At 43.3% G+C, this 18,435-nt stretch overlaps 1 protein-coding gene and 1 pseudogene across 2 annotated transcripts in view; one reads left to right on the top strand and one right to left on the bottom strand.

The window, feature by feature from the left end:
* LOC129631243 (zinc finger protein 256-like) overlaps positions 1-18,435 on the bottom strand; it is a 29,909-nt gene that overhangs the window by 1,997 nt on the left and 9,477 nt on the right. The window contains exons 2-3 of one of the 2 annotated variants that reach the window (XM_055552123.1): positions 11,258-11,384; positions 5,564-6,641 (exon numbers count right to left, since the gene is read on the bottom strand). In XM_055552123.1, the coding sequence (XP_055408098.1) occupies positions 5,564-6,641; positions 11,258-11,384 (1,205 nt within the window). Of the gene's footprint in view, positions 1-616; positions 6,642-11,257; positions 11,385-18,435 lie in introns of those variants that run through there. The other variant, XM_055552122.1, reaches the window with a different exon arrangement.
* On the top strand, positions 18,041-18,425 carry LOC129631259 (60S acidic ribosomal protein P1-like; annotated as a pseudogene).

Genomic DNA, 18,435 nt, shown 5'->3' with positions numbered 1-18,435 from the left:
CACACGTCTTTGCTGTTTCAGTGTCTTATTTGTAAATGAATCGGGAAACTGTCATAATGCATATTAAAAAATAGCAAATAAGAAGTGAAACAGCACAGAAACAGATATACAGGTGGCAAAGACTTGCAAAGTGCTCAAAACCACAAATCATTAAAAAATGCAATTAAAATCACACTGAGATAGCACTCTGTATGTGCATGCTCACTCAGTCATGTCCAACTCTTTGTGACCACTGGACTGCAGCCCACCAATCTCCATTTTCCATGGGATTCTCTAGGCAAGAATACTGGCATGGGTTGCCATTTCCTCCTCCAGGGAATCCTCCCAACCTAAGGATCAAACTCGTGTCTCCTGAATTGCAGGTGGATTCTTTACCACTAGGCCACTGGGGAAGCCTCAAGATAGCACTATTCAGTTTTTAAAAAGGGCTGCTATACATCATATCAAGCATTAGCAGGGATGTAGAAGAAGCGGAACTCTCTAACATACTGCTAGTTAATATGCCAAAAAAAAAAAAAAGTACAATCATTTTAGATCTATCCTGTAACTCAGACATCCCAGTTTAAGTTACTGACAGAAAATCAAAGAAACACAAATCCATGTAAACTAACACAAATGTTTGTAACAGGTTTACTTCCAATAGTCAGAACCTAGAAATAACCTAAAGAACCATAAAGAGATGGATAAGTAAATCAACAGTGGCATATCCAAAGATAATATTACTCAGGGAAAAAAAGAGATAGCCGTATCTCAAAGTAATTACAAAACAAACAAAACCAGGAAAAAAAAGAACAGCTTAGTCCCATGACATAAGAAAATGCAAAGGTTATCTATTATAAGGGAAAGTAAACGATTACCTGGAGAGGTGGGAAAGCAAGAAGAGATGATAAAAAGACATGAGGTAAATACACCATGACAGATCTGGTCATTATCAAGAGTAGGATGATGTTTTTCGAGGTCTGTACATATGTCAAAATTTGTAAAACTGTATATTTTACTTATAAGCTGTTAATTACATGAAAATTGTATTCTTATAAAGCTTTAAAAACTGGCTCAAGAAAACAAACAAACGAAACTCATGTCCCACTCTTTATGGAAAATAGGCTAAGAAACCCTGTATTGACTCCAGCACCTCTCTCCTTATGCCCTCTGGAAGGTCAGTCTTGTCTCAGTAGCAGCAAATACAGGGAGCTACGAACATTTCTATCCATCAGGAAGAGTGCCGCACTAGCCAAGAGCCACATCCTCAGAATATGAAACCTCTTCCCTTTTTTCCTCCCTGCATGGTAAGGGCCTTGAGGTGAACATCACTGAGAGGCTACAGCAATCCTCAAAGCCTGACTAATTTCCCTGACAGCATCCTTAGCTACACAAGACAGGCCTGCCCACAAGTCCTGAGATTTGCAGGATCTGTGATCTTGCAGAGTCACAGAAACACTGCTGGCTGCACTTATGCTTTATTTTGGCGACACTTTGAGGTTTATGGGATTTTAGTTCCCCAACCAGGGATTGAACCAGGGCCCTTGGCAGTGAAATCGTTTAAGTCCCAACCACTGGACCACCAGGGAATTCCCTCTAGCTACATTTTTAGAAGAGGTACATTTCATCTAATTGGCTGCAGTCTTCTACACTATATACTAGAGTTTCCATACTTATTATGGTTCCCCTTACAACTGTTCTGTATCTATCAGAGTTCTCTTACAACCAATGACAACCAGTGGATTGTGGCCATCAAGGAATGTGGATCTTTGTAGACCTGGGGAAGACATTCTGACAACAGTGGTGGAAATCTCTGTGATCTTAACTCCAAATAAGAGAAAAAAATGATGTGGTTCTCAGAACCACTCCCCTTCCTTAAGAGTCATCTGAGACTCATAAAAAATATAGCATACAGGCTTCAAATGAAGAGAAAGTCCTTCAGTCTTTCCTAGGAGGCTCTGGGCAGTAATGCAAATTTGGTCAAAACCACCAAGTTATTTCCTGCCATGATGCTGCCCCTCCTCAGGTACAGCATGTAAGATCTATAAAAATTTCTCCCCTCCTTCCTGCCTGTAGACTAGAAATCTGTACTAGTTTCTAAACTACCCTACACAGGAACAGAACTGTCAAGATTAAGAAGACTTCAAGGGGAAGGCCTTTGTTACCGTTCAAAGCAATGTGTAGCTGAGCTCTGGGGTCCATGACTTGCAAGCTGGACACACTCATCACAAGTATCACATGACACCAACATGTCCCTTAAAACTATTGTCTTTGTTGGAGCACTACCAGCAAACTCAAATGATGTTCTATGGATCAATATTGGGTTAGGTCTATGCCCAACACTGTAGAGGAGGGAAAGACCCCCTAGGGCTCAGGTAACTCCTGATTTGGCCAATATATGGGAGGACAGAGTTAAATTTCCCTGAGCACACTATGTGGACCTGCTAGGTGGTAGGTGTGAAATGGCCTTGACCACAGAGATGGCTTAAATTGAAGAAAGTGGGGAAAACCACTAGACCATTCAGGTATGACCTAAATCAAATCCCTTATTATTATACAGTGGAAGTGAGAAATAGATTTAAGGGACTAGATCTGATAGGTAAGAGTGCCTGATGAACTATGGACGGAGGTTCGTGACATTGTACAGGAGACAGGGATCAAGACCATCCCCATGGAAAAGAAATGCAAAAAAGCAAAATGGCTGTCTGGGGAGGCCTTACAAATTGCTGTGAAAAGAAGAGAAGTGAAAAGCAAAGGAGAAAAGGAAAGATATAAACATCTGAATGCAGAGTTCCAAAGAATATCACGGAGAGATAAGAAAGCCTTCCTCAGTGATCAATGCAAAGAAATAGATGAAAACAACAGAATGGGAAAGACTAGAGATCTCTTCAAGAAAATTAGAGATACCAAGGGAACATTTCATTCAAAGATGGGCTTGATAAAGGACAGAAATGGTATGGACCTAACAGAAGAAGAAGATATTAAGAAAAGGTGCAAGAATACACAGAAGAATTGTACAAAAAAGATCTTCACGACCAAGATAATCATGATGGTGTGATCACTCACCTAGAGCCAGACATCCTGGAATGTGAAGTCAAGTGGGCCTTAGAAAGCATCACTACGAACAAAGCTAGTGGAGGTGATGGAATTCCAGTTGAGCTATTTCAAATCCTGAAAGATGATGCTGTGAAAGTGCTGCACTCAATATGCCAGCAAATTTGGAAAACTCAGCAGTGGCCACAGGACTGGAAAAGGTCAGTTTTCATTCCAATCCCAAAGAAAGGCAATGCCAAAGAATGCTCAAACTACCGCACAATTGCACTCATCTCACACGCTAGCAAAGTAATGCTCAAAATTCTCCAAGCCAGGCTTCAGCAATACGTGAACTGTGAACTTCTAGATGTTCAAGCTGGTTTTAGAAAAGGCAGAGAAACCAGAGATCAAATTGCCAACGTCCGCTGGATCATGGAAAAAGGAAGAAAATTCCAGAAAAACATCTATTTCTGCTTTTTTGACTATGCCAAAGCCTTTGACTGTGTGGATCACAATAAACTGTGGAAAATTCTGAAAGAGATGGGAATACCAGACCACCTGACCTGCCTGTTGAGAAACCTATATGCAGGTCAGGAAGCAACAGTTAGAACTGGACATGGATCAACAGACTGGTTCCAAATAGGAAAAGGAGTACGTCAAAGCTGTATATTGTCACCCTATTTATTTAACTTATATGCAGAGGACATCATGAGAAACGCTGGGCTGGAAGAAGCACACGCTGGAATCAAGATTGCTGGGAGAAATATCAATAAGCTCAGATATGCAGATGACACTACCCTTATGGCAGAAAGCGAAGAGGAACTAAAAAGCCTCTTGATGAAAGTGAAAGAAGAGAGTAAAAAAGTTGGCTTAAAGCTCAACATTCAGAAAACGAAGATCATGGCATCTGGTCCCATCACTTCATGAGAAATAGATGGGGAAACAGTGGAAACAGTGTCAGACTTTATTTTTTGGGGCTCCCAAAATACTGCAGATGGTGACTGCAGCCATGAAATTAAAAGACGCTTACTCCTTGGAAGGAAAGTTATGACCAACCTAGATAGCATATTCAAAAGCAGAGACATTACTTCGCCAACAAAGGTCCGTCTAGTCAAGGCTATGGTTTTTCCAGTGGTCATGTATGGATGTGAGAGTTGGACCGTGAAGAAGGCTGAGCGCCGAAGAATTGATGCTTCTGAACTATGGTGTTGGTGAAAACTCTTGAGTCCCTTGGGCTGCAAGGAAATCCAACCAGTCCATTCTGAAGGAGATCAGTCCTGGGTGTTCTTTGGAAGGACTAATGCTAAAGCTGAAACTCCAATACTTTGGCCACCTCATGCGAAGAGTTGATTCATTGGGAAAGACTCTGATGCTGGGAAGATTGGGGGCAGGAGGAGAAGGGGATGACAGAGGATGAGATGGCCGGATGGCATCATGGACTCAATGGACATGGGTTTTGGTGGACTCTGGGAGTTGGTGATGGACAGGGAGGCCTGGTGTGCTGCAATTCATGGGGTCACAGTGAGTCGGACACGACTGAGCAACTGAACTGAACAGAGATGGCAGTGACATAAGTGGGAAGAACCTTGGATAGGTTGGAGAGTGCAACACAGTCACACAGGCTTCACACATAACCAGGGATTCTCTCACTGTTTATGTGCAAATGGATGAAAGTCAATTAAGACAGATGGCTCCTCAGAAAGCTTCCTCCAGTGCCCTTAAACTGAATGCTGAAACCACATTTCCTGCATATCTATGCCTTTGTGTGAACTCTGATGTTGAAAAGGGTTAGATTTTTCCTACAAAAGATATTCCACATTCAGTGCACTCTTAAGGCCTTTCTCCAATATGACCTTTCTGATGACAACGCAGTTTGGATGTGGTAATAAAAGATTTTCCGCATTCACTGCACACGTAAGGCCTTTCTCCAGTGTGAACTCTCTGATGATAATGGAGAGTGGAACTACAAGTAAAAGATTTACCACATTCACTGCACTCATAAGGCCTTTCTCCTGTGTGAATTCTCTGGTGTATTATGAGGTTATTTCTTTGGATAAAGGATTTCCCACATTCACTACACTCATATGGTCTTTCTCCAGAATGAACTCTTTGATGATAATGGAGATCAGACCTAGAGATAAAAGATTTCCCACATTCACTGCACTCATAGGGTCTTTCTCCAGTGTGAGCTCTCTGATGATAACGAAGGCTAGAGCTAAAGGTAAAAGATTTCCCACATTCATTGCACACATAAGGCCTTTCTCCTGTGTGAATTCGCTGGTGTAAGATGAGGTTATTTCTTCGATTAAAGGACTTCCCACATTCACTGCACTCAAAAGGCCTTTCTCCGGTGTGGACTCTCCAGTGTTGAATGAGTGTCCACCTATTGTTAAAAGACTTCCCACATTCAGTGCACTTAAAAGGCTTTTCACCAGTGTGGGCTTTCTGGTGTTGATTCAATTGGGATCCATACTTAAACAATTTCCCACACTCAGTACACTCATAAGGCCTTTCTCCTGTGTGAACTCTCTGATGTTGAATGAGAACCCACCTATTGTTAAAAGATTTTCCACATTCACTACATTCATAAGGCCTTTCTCCAGTGTGAACTCTTTGATGATAATGGAGGTTAGAGCTAGTGGTAAAAGTCTTCCCACATTGACTGCATGCATAAGGCCGTTCTCCTGTGTGAGATCTCTGATGATACCTGAGGGCAGGCCTAGAGACAAAAGATTTCTCACAGTCACTACACTCATAAGGCCTTTCTCCTGTGTGAGATCTCTGATGGTAAGTGAGGGCTGAGCTAGAGGTAAAAGATTTCGAACATTCACTACACACATAACTGTTTTCTCCACTGTGCCATGTGTGGGGAGAAATGAGGACAGATTTGTGGCTTAAGAATTTCCCACATTTGCTGCACTTGTACTGCATTGCCCCAGTCTGAATGCTTTGATGTTGACACAGGGTTGAGCTTTGCCTGAAGGATTTTCCAGATTCACCACACACATGAATCCATTCTCCAGCGTGGACTCTCTGGTGCACAACAAATGAGGATTTGTACCTGAATGCTTTCCCACATTCACTGCACACAAAACAAGGTCTTCCAGTGCGGACAACCTCGTCCTGAACAAGTGTACGTGGGGGACTAAGGACTTTCTTGCATTCTTCCCATGTGTGATGACTTTTCCTGCCATGTGAGGTTGACTCACACTGAGTGACTATGTTTGGCTTCTTCACAGCTTGTTGCTGCAGGTGAACCATGATGGTCAGGGAGTCCTTTTCAAAATCCCTGCAGGTAAATGGCTTCTGTGACACATGGAAGCTGCAGCTCTTCACAAACGAGGCCTTGTCCACACTGCTTCTGAGGGTTTTCTCTCCCATGTGCTGCTCTGGGTGCTGCTGAAAGTTTGCACTAAAACAGAATTGTTTCACACATGCTCCACACCTCAACAGTTTCTGGATGTGTTGTGTTTCATGGTGCTCAGCCAAGCGGAAAACTGGACCACAAATCTCACAAGGGTTCATCTTCTGAGTAGACAAAGCTGCCTTCGGAGTCCTAGCCTGTGACACTCGTAGAGAAGTGATCTGTTCAGAAGGTGCCTCTGCATTCTCTGTTCCACAGCAGCAACCTGAACAGAAAGAAATGCAGGTGAAGTACATATTGACTACAGGGAAGGGTCAAGCTCATCACAAATTTGTATCTGCATCAACAACAAAACAGCCAGAAAACAATAAACAGTGGCCACGATTTCCCTGGAGATCCAGTGGTTAAAACTTCACCTTCCAATACAGGGAGTGTGGGTTCAATCCCTCGTAGGGGAGCTAATATCCCACATGCCTCTGTCAAAAACCAAAACAGAAAACAGAAACAATACTGTAACAAATTCAATAAAGATTTTAAAAATAGTCCACATCAAAATCTTAAAATAAAAACAGCAATCAAATTAGACCGAATCTTATGTTGTCAAAAAGAGACTCACACATCAGTACTAAGGACACACAGAGCTCAAAATGAAGGCAACATAAAGATACTCCATGCAAATGGAAAACTGGAAGTCAGCATAAATACTGTATAGCTTCAGACAAAACAAACATTAAGTGAAAAACTGCTGCAAAAGACAAATGATATCACGATATAATGATAAAAGAGTTAATCAAAGGTCTATAACAATAGTTAGTGTATATGCATTGAGCATCGTAGCATGAAAATGTATGCATCAAATGTTAACCAATCTAAAAGCAGGAATAACAACCCAATAACAAGGGATTTCATAGAACTTTCCTGGTGGTCTGGTGGTTAGGAATTTACCTTGCCATGCAGGGGACAGGGGTTTGATCCCCAGTAGGTAATTAAGATCTCACATGCTGCAGAGCTACTAAGCTGGCATGCTACAATTTCTGAGCCCATGAGTTCCAGAGCCAGCTCACCACAGTGGAGGGCCTGTGTGCTGTGAATACTGAAGCCCATGCGCCACAACTAGGGAGTCCATGTACCTTAACAAAAGATTCCAAATGAATAAACAAAAAAGATCCTGTGTATTGCAACTAAGACCTGACACAGTCAAATAAATAAATAAAATTAGGGGGGAAAAAAAAGAGCTAGAGACTTCAATATTCTCCTTTCAACAATAGGTAGATCACCCAGACAGAAATTCAGTAAAACTTTGCACTTGAACATATACTTTAGATCAAATGGACATATACAAAATATAACGTCCAACTGCAGCAGAATACACATTCTCAACTGCATACAGAACACTGCCCAGAGCAGATCATATGCTATAGGTTATAAAACCAGGTCTAACAAACTTAAGGAGATTGAAATAATATAAAGTATCTTTGCTGACCACAATGGATTGAAGCAAAAAATCAGTAACAAGGAGGAAACTGGGAAAATTCACAAATATGTGGAAATTAAACAACAGAATCATGGAAAAATAATGGATCTCAGAAGAAACCAAAAAATACCTTAGCAGTTCAAAGAGGGAAACTTAGAGCAATAACTGCTTACTGTAGGCATATATAGGAAAATAAAAATCTTGGCTTCACAGGTGACTTCTACCAAACATTCAAAAAAGATTAAATACCTACCCTTTTCAAACTCTTTCAAAATATTGGAGAAAGGAATGCTTCCTAGCTCATTTTACAATGGCAACATCACCAGATACCAAGCCAGATGAAGACAACACAGAGAAAATTATAGGGCAGCATCTCTGATAAACACAGATGCAAAAATCCTGAACAAAATATTAACTCTGAATTAAGTGGGTAAAGAAGGAACATACCTCAACATAATAAAAATCACAGATGGAAAATCCTTCAGCTGACATCAAGCTCAATGGTGAAATGTCAAAAGCTATCCCTCTAAAATCAGGAACAAGAAAAGGATGTCCACGATCTCCACTCTTATTCGATGTAATATCGAAAGTCCTAGCAAAGAGCAGTCAGGCAAGGGGAGGGGAAAAAAAAAGGAAAAAAACGCATCCAAAACGGAGAGGCAGAAGTAAAACTTTCACTATTTGCAGATATCATGGTTTTACACATAGAAAACTCGAAGGACTCCACCAATAATCTATTAGAAATAACCAACAAAGTTGCAGGGTACAAAATCAACATACAAAAAGAAGTTCAATTTCTAAACTTGAACAGTGAGCTAGCAAAAAAATTAAAACAATACCACTTATAATTCCAACAAAAAGAATAAAATACCTAGGAATATTTAACCAAGAAGGATGAAGACCTATACATGAAAAACTCTAAGACATTGTTGAAACATTGAAAAAGATACAAATGGAAAGAAATTACGTGCTCACTGACTGGATGAATTAACATTATTAAATTTAAATTTAAAAAAAAAACTTGAAAAAAAAAAAAAAAAAAAAAGTCCATACTACCTAACGCAATCTACAGATTGAATGCAATCTCAATCAAAATCCCAAGGACATTTTTCACAGAAATAGAACAAAAAATCTGACAATTTATATATAAAACCACAAAACTTAGCAAATAGCCAAAGGATTATTATAAAATAAACAAAAAAACTCAAGAAAACAAAGCTAGGGGAATTCCCTAGAGATCTGATGGTTAGGACTCAGCACTTTCACTGCAATAACCCAGGTTCAATCCCTGGTCAAGGAACTAAGTTGACCTGCTTGCTTCAACTAGAGAAAGTCCAAATGCAGTAATGAAGACTCAGCACAGCCAAAAATAAATGAATCTATAAAAAAAATTTAACCCCCCCCCTCACCCCGCACAGGGTGGTCCAGTGGTTAAGAATCCAACTGCCAATGCATGGGACACAAGTTTGATCCCTGGTGCAGAAAGATTCCATGTGCTGAAGGGTAACTGAGCCCATGCACCACAACTAGTGAAGCCCACTTGCCCTAGAGCCTGTGCTCCACAACAGAAGAAGACACTGCAATAAGAAGCCTATGCATCTTTGAATCAGTTCTAATGAGGTGGATGAAACTGGAGTCTATTATACAGAGTGAAGTCACAAAGAAAAACACAAATACAGTATATTAACACATATATATGGAATTTAGAAAGATGGTAACGATGACCCTATATGCGAGACAGCAAAAGAGACATAGATGTAAAGAACAGACTGCTGGACTCTATGGGAGAAGGCGAGGGTGGGATGATTTGAGAGAATAGCATTGAAACATGTATATTATACGTGAAACAGATCGCCAGCCCAGGTTTGATGCATGAGACAGGGTACTCACGGCTGGTGCACTGGGATGACCCTGAGGGATGGGATGGGGAGGTGGGTGAGAGGGGTGTTCAGGATGGGGAACCCATGTACACCCATGGCTGATTCATGTCAATGTAGGGCAAAACCCACTACAATATTGTAAGGTAATTAGCCTCCAATTAAAAAAAAGAAGCCCATGCGTCACAACTGGAGTCGCCCCCACTGATCTCAGCTAGAGAAACCTCACTCAGCAACAAAACTCAGTACAGCCAAAAACAATTTCTTTTTAAAATGAGGGGTAACATGCTAGCAAGGACACACAGAAAAGGGAACCATTGCACATGGCTGCAAAGAATGTACATTAACGTAGTCATGGAAAATACCACAAATATTCATCAAAATATTGAAAGTAGAACTACCATATTATCAAACACACCAACTTCTGGGTATATATCCCAAGGAACAAAACCAGTATCTTCATGAAACAGGTGCATGTGCATATTCATTGCAGGAGTATTCAAAAGAGCCAAGATACAGAAACATTTTAAAGTGTTCATTACTGGATGAAGTGATAAAATATGGTACACACACAAACATGTACCAACTTTCCCATGATTATGTGTGCAGGAATATTCAGACAAGAAAAAGGAAAAACTGTCACTTGCAACAAGCATGAGCCTAGAGGACATTATGCTAAATGAAATAAGCCACGGAGAGAAGAACAAATAGTTTATTAAATATAGAATCTTTAAAAAAGTCAAACTTAGAGAAGCATAAAGTAGAATGCCAAATATTGAGAGCTAGAAAAACGGGGAGATGGTAAAAAACATTACGTTATGAGTAAGTTCTAAGAACCAAATGTGCAGAATAGTGACTATAGTCATTAATATTGTATTGTATAATTGAAATTTGCTAACAAATCCTAAGTATTCTCACACACACAAAAGAAAAAAAAGTTATGTCTGGTGATACATGTGTTAATAAATTTCATGGTGATAATTGTTTCATTATATATATATATAAAATCATTACATTATATATATTAAGTACATACAATTTTATCAGTTATATCTCAATAAAGTTGGGACGACAGGACGAAATGGAAACAAGAGGTCTAAACATCATAAAAAGAACTTTATAGGAGAGAGATCAAGAGTAGCCAATGCTCACGTAAGTAGTCCCCATGACAACGGCTGCAATTCCATAAACAGGCAGAAACAGAATTGTCAGCTAAAGGAGGGGCCACAGCAACCGCATGGATCTGGACACACTGACCCATTCAGGGAAAGGGCGAGCAAGCTGCACCCAAAGGCCTTACTGCAAGACTATGAACCACAAACCCTTCCCTGTGACAGTTGAGTATAGCAGGTATTAGGGCTGTAGGGGAGAAAAAAGGGCGGTGCAAACACCCCAGCCCTATTAACCACAACTACCCAGAACACTGGGGAAGCAAGCAGTGCCTACACCATGTGAGGACAGAGCACCTCCTGGGGCGTGAGGCAGGATACAGAGGCCAGCCCAGGTCAGTAGGGAGGCTGAAGGTCTTACCCAGTGAGGATATAAGTGCATAGTTCTCCAGCATCACATCCAGATACAGGCGTCTCTGAGCCTCATCAAGGAGCCTCCATTCCTCCCAGGAGAAGTACACAGCAACATCTGGAAAGGTCACACTACCCTGTGGTGAAGGGGGACAAATGAAACCTTGAACATTCTCTAAGAATCCACAACACATCTCTCCAAACACCTATGCCATTCCCATCCTCCACTGGTGCCACTGATGCCTTCTCTCTCTTCACCACTGCTTTACTCACTGTGTTCAGCCCTCAGCAGTAACTGGGCGGGGGGCAGTACTACAAGGCTTCTCCAGAATTTTGTGCACACAGATGCCATCTAAACTCTGGGTTTGGCCTGCAATGTCCTGTCCCTCCAAACCAAGCAATTCCCCTAGAGTCTCCCAAATTATGGGAATCCAGACACAGCCAAAGATAAGCTCATGCTTCACCTGTAAATACTCAACTTCAGGAACCTGAGGCCATCAGTTCACACTTCCTCTCAATGGGCACATCATTCTGTAGGTAGCACTCTCTCACAATTTCAGACTCTACAGTTGCACTTCCACAGCACTGCCATCTCCCTGCACCACACCACAGCATTCTTCCTGAACATACACGCATACCTGGTGCTTGGCATCCAGAGGATGCTTGAGAATTTAAAGAAGATTCACTACAACCCCAGCCCTCTGATGGATCTGACACTAGACTAAGCCACACATGCTGCTTAGATCTTGCCACCTGCTGCCAGTCCTTCCTTCAATATTCCCTACCCTAAAACCACATATGATTTTCACATTCCCATAACTCTCTTCAACTTCTTTACTGACAGCTTTGCCCTTTCAACAACCACAACGCGCCTCTCTCCACTCAACCTTTGTAAAAAAAAATCCAGCCCTAAAAATCTCCCCTCCAGTCATAGTGACGCACAAATGACATCTGCTCCAGACCTTATCCACTAGCAAGACTGAAACATCCCAGTCCCTGTCAAAGTTCACTGCAACATTCTGGAGAAGTCATACAGTACTAAATGAGAAGCAGCCCCAGCCTTACTGCCTTCTTGTCTCAATTACTTCTGGGTCTTACCATAGACTCCATTCATCCCACTGAAGCCTTGGCCGCCTGCCAAGTTGACCTCTCTTACACGGGTCCCACGGCCACTTCTCACTTCACTTGGGTTTGCAATGCCCTACAAACCCTAAGCAAAAGTACTACTCCTTAGCACACACCCTAGTCTTTCTGACCTACTAATACCATGGCCACTATAACCTGCATTCCCCTCCTAAATGTGATCCACAGCTCCACTTGTGTCCACACAATGGTCATCACTTCTGAAAATTTCCATTCCTGAATACGTCCCCCAGTTTTCCAGACCTGCCTAGTCAACTGCCCATGTTGCCTACACTCAGTCTTCTCAGAAACATTTCAGACTCTTCAGAGAGCCAAAACAAACTCATAATATTTCCAAGGAAAATTAACCTGCTGCTAAGGTCCCCATCCAGTTGATGGGTCTACCACCCCTTTGTCTACTAGGGCCAAAACCCAAGAGTCATCCCTTACAACTGCCTTTCTCTTGTCACCAACAACACCCACAATTTTATTTGTCCCTTTGTATGAGAGCAGGATGAGAACAACCCTTAGCAGGCAGCCATGGCTGTGCCTCATTACTCTGCGCTCTGTAACTAGGCAACAAGTCTTGCTCAGCCACTGGTCAGTGCCTCAGAGGACCCTCCCCACAAGCAACCAACTGTCAATGAGTGACCTTTAGGGAAGTGATTCAGTCAAGGGTCAGTGGTGTGGTGATCATCAGTTGGCGAGTGAGCTAGGACACAGATTCAGGCCTTCTTCTGGAGGCCCTCCAGCGCAACCAGGCTTGGGCCAGTGGGTCACCTGGAGAGTCCAGGAAACAGGCTGGGGATTACGTCCTGCAGGGCTTCAGCGCCCTCATAAGTCCCTCTACTAGCCGTGGCCCAGGCCGTGAGGCAGTAGTGAACCTCTCTCCCATCCTTGTCTCTGAGATGTAACAGCAGTGGCCGTTACATGGTTTGCAGTCTGTGAGAACTGGTTTCCCACTTTGGGCAGTCGGAAGAGCCTGAGTTGGATTATAAAGAAAGCTAAGCACTGAAGAGTTGATGCTTTTGTACTGTGGTGTTGGGAGAAGACTCTTCAGAGTCCCTTAGATAGCAAGAAGATCAAACCAGTAAATCCTAAAGGAAATCAGTCCTGAATAGTCGTTGGAAGGACTGATGCTGAAGCTGAAACTCCAGTACTTTGGCCACCTGATACAAAGAACTGACTCATTGGAAAAGACCCTGATGCTGGAAAGACTGAAAGCAGGAGGAGAAGGGGACAACAGAGGATGAGATGGCTGGATGGCATCACCGACTCAATGGACATGAATCTGAGTAAGCTCTGGGAGTTGGTGATGAACAGAGAAGCCTGGCATGTTGCAATCCATGGGGTCGCAGAGTCAGATACGACTAAGTAACTGAACTGAACTGAAGAGACTGAGGGCCAGTTGGGTTGGGTGCCTGGCTCCCTCAGGGATGACAGTGGGGTGAGTCTGGGGACCTGGCCTTGAAGGAGCTGCCAACTGCAATCTGCCTCCTCTTAGCTAGGACTGAGACATTGGCGGGTGAAAGTTGTGCCTTGGGACTTTGCCCTTTCTTGTCAGGACAGAGAATAACATTCATCTGGTACAGACTTATAGGAACATCCTTACCTGACCATGAACTGATCCCAAGAACAAAGGATCTGACATGAGAAATTTACAACAACTAACCACGCCCCACTTCACCTTTTGCTTTTAAAGGGCCTTGCTGAAAGCTTTCAGCAACTTTGGGGCTCTTAGGGCATAAGCCACCCATCTCCTTGTACAAATCTGTAGTAAATCTCTGTTCGAAACTCTGTTTTAATATTGATGGGCCTGACTGTGTGTGGGGCACAAGGACTTGCGATTTCGGTAACACCTTCTCAAAAAATTGATCCAGAATTCAACCACTTTTCACACATCCAAGGTAGTCACTCTGGCCCATCAATACACACCCAGGCTATTACAATTAATACCTCTGTGCTTCCTGTCTCCTTCCTCCCTCTCCTACTTTTTTTTTTTTCTTGCCAGTCAGAGGGAGCCTATTTTGGTCTGCATGCAATCACTTCCCGCTTGCGATTCAAACCCTCTATTATCTATGAGATAAATGGTCTTTTCTTTTTTTTTGGCCGCACGGTGGGACTTGTGAGATCTTAGTTCCCCAACCAGGGGTTGAACCGGGGCCCTCGGCCAAGAGAGGCGGAATACTAACCACAGGGCTGCCAGGAAATTTCCATAAATGGCCAACCTTTCTTGCAGCAACACTGCAACCTTGACTGGTCCAGCTGCAACTTGCTCCTAGCAGAAACTGCTAGGAGGATGAATTGCTATACCTTAGTCCCTGTCTGGAGAAGGCAACGGCACCCCACTCCAGTACTTTTGCCTAGAAAATCCCATGGAGGAAGGAGCCTGGTAGGCTGCAGTCCATGGGGTCGCTAAGAGTAGGACACGACTGAGCGACCTCATTTTCACTTTCATGCATTGGAGAAGGAAATGGCAACCCACTCCAGTGTTCTTGCCTGGAGACTCCCAGGGACGGGGAAGCCTGGTGGGCTGCCGTTTATGGGGTCGCACAGAGTCGGACACGACTGAAGCGACTTAGCAGCAGCAGCAGCCCCTGGTCAGTACCACCTCCAAATCTCTGCGCCTGCAGGTCCTCCGCCCGTCACCCTCTCCCACGCGCATTCACAGTCTGTCAGACACAGAGCCCCACCCAAGTCGGCCTCACCGGCCTGGATCCCAGGGACTGGGCTGTGGGCACGTGAGCAGGCGCCCCCAACCCCCTCGACGCTCGGGGCTTTAGTGTCAGGTGGGGTGAGGGCGGTGAAGGCCCAGGGGGACCACCGTTTACCTGAGGCGGGTCCCTTAGTGCCGCCGCCATCGGACTCTGTGGGCGGAGCGGGGCCGGGAGCAGCTGGAGTACCCCGCCCGGCGGGGCCCCTCCGGGTCTTAGCGCGGCGCACCCTGGGCGGCGTTACCGAGCCTCACACCCGCCTCTCTGCAGCGGGTACCTTCTCAGTCTCATCCCCGCTTCCCAGCACGAGTAACCGAAGCGCTTGAATTATGAAAAAGCTCTAGCACTTTCAAAATGACGCTCATAGCGTTGCAGCCGGAAGTCCCGCCCAGACATTATTGCCTCACAGGAAAATGCGGCTTCTCTTTGTCTTAATTGGCTGATCGTCGAAGCCACCCATCGCACAGCCGCCTGGGTAATGTATTTCCCACAGATACACGAACCAAGGTCCCGATTGACTTATCCCTGACGTCCAGGAGAAAAGGCGAAGCTACACTGTGAGATTTACTAAAATAACAACCTAAGTCCAGAGACTGAGGTGGGGCGTCCCTTCTTAAAGAGAATGCACTCAGATGTTTGAGGATTACTATCTGTAGATAGCATATTCAAAAGCAGAGACATTACTTTGCCAACAAAGGTCCGTCTAGTCAAGGCTATGGTTTTTCCTGTGGTCATGTATGGATGTGAGAGTTGGGCTGTGAAGAAGGCTGAGCGCCGAAGAATTGATGCTTTTGAACTGTGGTGTTGGAGAAGACTCTTGAGAGTCCCTTGGACTGCAAGGAGATCCAACCAGTCCATTCTGAAGGAGATCAGCCCTGGGATTTCTTTGGAAGGACTGATGCTAAAGCTGAAACTCCAGTACTTTGGCCACCTCATGCGAAGAGTTGACTCATTGGAAAAGACTCTGATGCTGGGAGGGATTGGGGGCAAGAGAAGGGGACGACAGAGGATGAGATGGTTAGATGGCATCACCGACTCGATGGACGTAAGTCTCAGTGAACTCCGGGAGTTGGTGATGGACAGGGAGGCCTGGTGTGCTGCGATTCATGGGGTCGCAAAGAGTCGGACACGACTGAGCGACTGAACTGAACTGAAGTCCCCCTAAGTGGTTCCTACACTATTGTTTACTCACAAGGAAAAGAAAATTCTGATTAACCAATGGACCACTTTCCATACATGGTGTGATGAGGCGTCCAAATGCAATTTAGACTAACAATGCCTCCTTTAAAGATGTTAGTTAAGGGTATCTTCTTAGATCCATTTGTTGCTAAAATGTCAATAACCTAAAATGGAAAATGAAATACAACAAACTAAATGCTGTATAAAATGAATACTTGTATAATCACATAGTCAAAACCTATTTCAAATCAATTTATAACACAGAATTTTGACTACACTTACACTTGTGGAAATAAAGCTGGCCAGCCAAATGAGAGCACTCAAGGCCTATTTATTCAGAGCTACAAGTCATGGCTTGAAAATGTTGAGTATCTAGATTTAGAAATCAAGAAACAAGGTCAGGGAACTATATTGAATACTCTGTGTGATAAATCATAGTAGAAAAGAATATTTTTTAAAAAAGAATGTATATATGCATATAACTGAGTCACCGTGCTGTACAGCAGATTGGCACATACTATAATAAAAAATTTTTTAAGTGATCAAGAATATTAATGATTAAACTTTAAAAGTATATGCTGTATGTGGCTACTGCATTGTGTACAGTACACAAAGTGTTTATGAAATACTCCCACATTAAAAAAACAATTATTTTTATGCCAGAGAGGTCACATCACTGAAAAATAAATAAAATTCCAACATAAGTTTTTGCTGTTTCACTATCTTTTTTGTTAGGAAAAAAACAGAAACTTCAAAAAAAATTTTATTATTTAATTATTTTGTGGTTGCAGCTTGTAGCAGAGACTGAACCTGAGCCCTCAGCAGTGAAAGTGCCAAGCCCTAACTACTGAATTGCTAGGAAAACCCCCCCCAAATTCAATAGGAATGCAGGGGTTACATTGCATTCAGTGGGGACAGCACATCCTCACTATCCTCATTTTCCTGCACAGCAACACATCTGAAGTGAAATCACATAGATACTACAAAACCACTGATATTTTCATCTCACAACAGCTTCCCTATACAAGATACATAGTTCCGAATGCCATGACAATTTCTGCACTGGCTCATCCTTCACAGCTAATAGCTGGAATATTGTGGAGGCCCTTCAATATAGACACATTTCCACAAACTTGTGGTAGCCTTTCCCCCTCCCTACAAATCCAGTGTTCCTTTAACAGATGATTCCCCGTGTCTGTACTGCATAATCTATGCTGCCACTATCTTGAATTCTAGATATGAGGATACATGGCTCCACTGCAGGACCTAGGGAACAGACTTATCTCACTAACTGGACGCAATCCATGATCCCTGGGAACAAGAAAATTTTCTTGACTTAGGAAGCAGCAAAGGTATTACAACTGCCCGTCTAAAGACTGATCTGAACCAACAAAATACCAATGGATCCAGGCTACAAATAAGAACCACAAATCCCTGCAGTCTTTTCTTGGAGGCGCTGGGCAGCAATGGCAACTAGGACAAAACTAGAGAGAGGTAGATTCACAGCATACTGTTCCCTCTGAGGCACAGAGTGTGCAATTCCACAAAAAAACTTTTCAACCCTGATTGCTGCTAGAACCCAGTTGTTTTCAAGTCACCCCAGTGAATAAAATCCCAAGATTGAAGGAACTTAAAGAGTAAGGTCTTGCTTTTTCCTCCTCTGCTGCTAAGGTGCTTGGTTCTTCTGAGGAAGCTAAGGCCATTTTGGGATGAGGCCCTCACTTCATCCGGTGACTAGCACTGCGCCTGGCAGCCCCCACCTAGCATTCGCCCTCACCATGGCCTCAATCTCAGAGCTCACTTGCATCTACTCTGCCCTCATTCTGCATGGTCACGGAGGATAAAATCAATGCCCTCATTAAAAGCAGCCAGTATAAATGTTGAGCCTTTCTGGCCAGGCTTGTTTGCAAAGGCTTTGGCCAATGTCAACATCGGGAGCCTCATCTGCAACGTGGGGGCTGGTGGACCTGCCATGGCAGCTGGTGCTGCACCAGCAGGAGGTCTTGCCCCCATCCATCACTGCTGCCCCAGCTGAGGAGAAGAAAGGAGAAGCAAAGAAAGAAGAATCTGAAGAATCTGATGATGACATGGGCTTTGGTCTTTTTGACTAAACCTCTTTAGTAACATATTCAATAAAAATCTGAGCTGTCAAAAAAAAAAAAAGAGTAAGGTC

The sequence above is a fragment of the Bubalus kerabau genome, chromosome 17 (assembly GCF_029407905.1).
Source record: "Bubalus kerabau isolate K-KA32 ecotype Philippines breed swamp buffalo chromosome 17, PCC_UOA_SB_1v2, whole genome shotgun sequence".
Classification (NCBI taxonomy): domain Eukaryota; kingdom Metazoa; phylum Chordata; class Mammalia; order Artiodactyla; family Bovidae; genus Bubalus; species Bubalus kerabau.
This window is presented reverse-complemented; position numbering and strand designations above follow the sequence as displayed.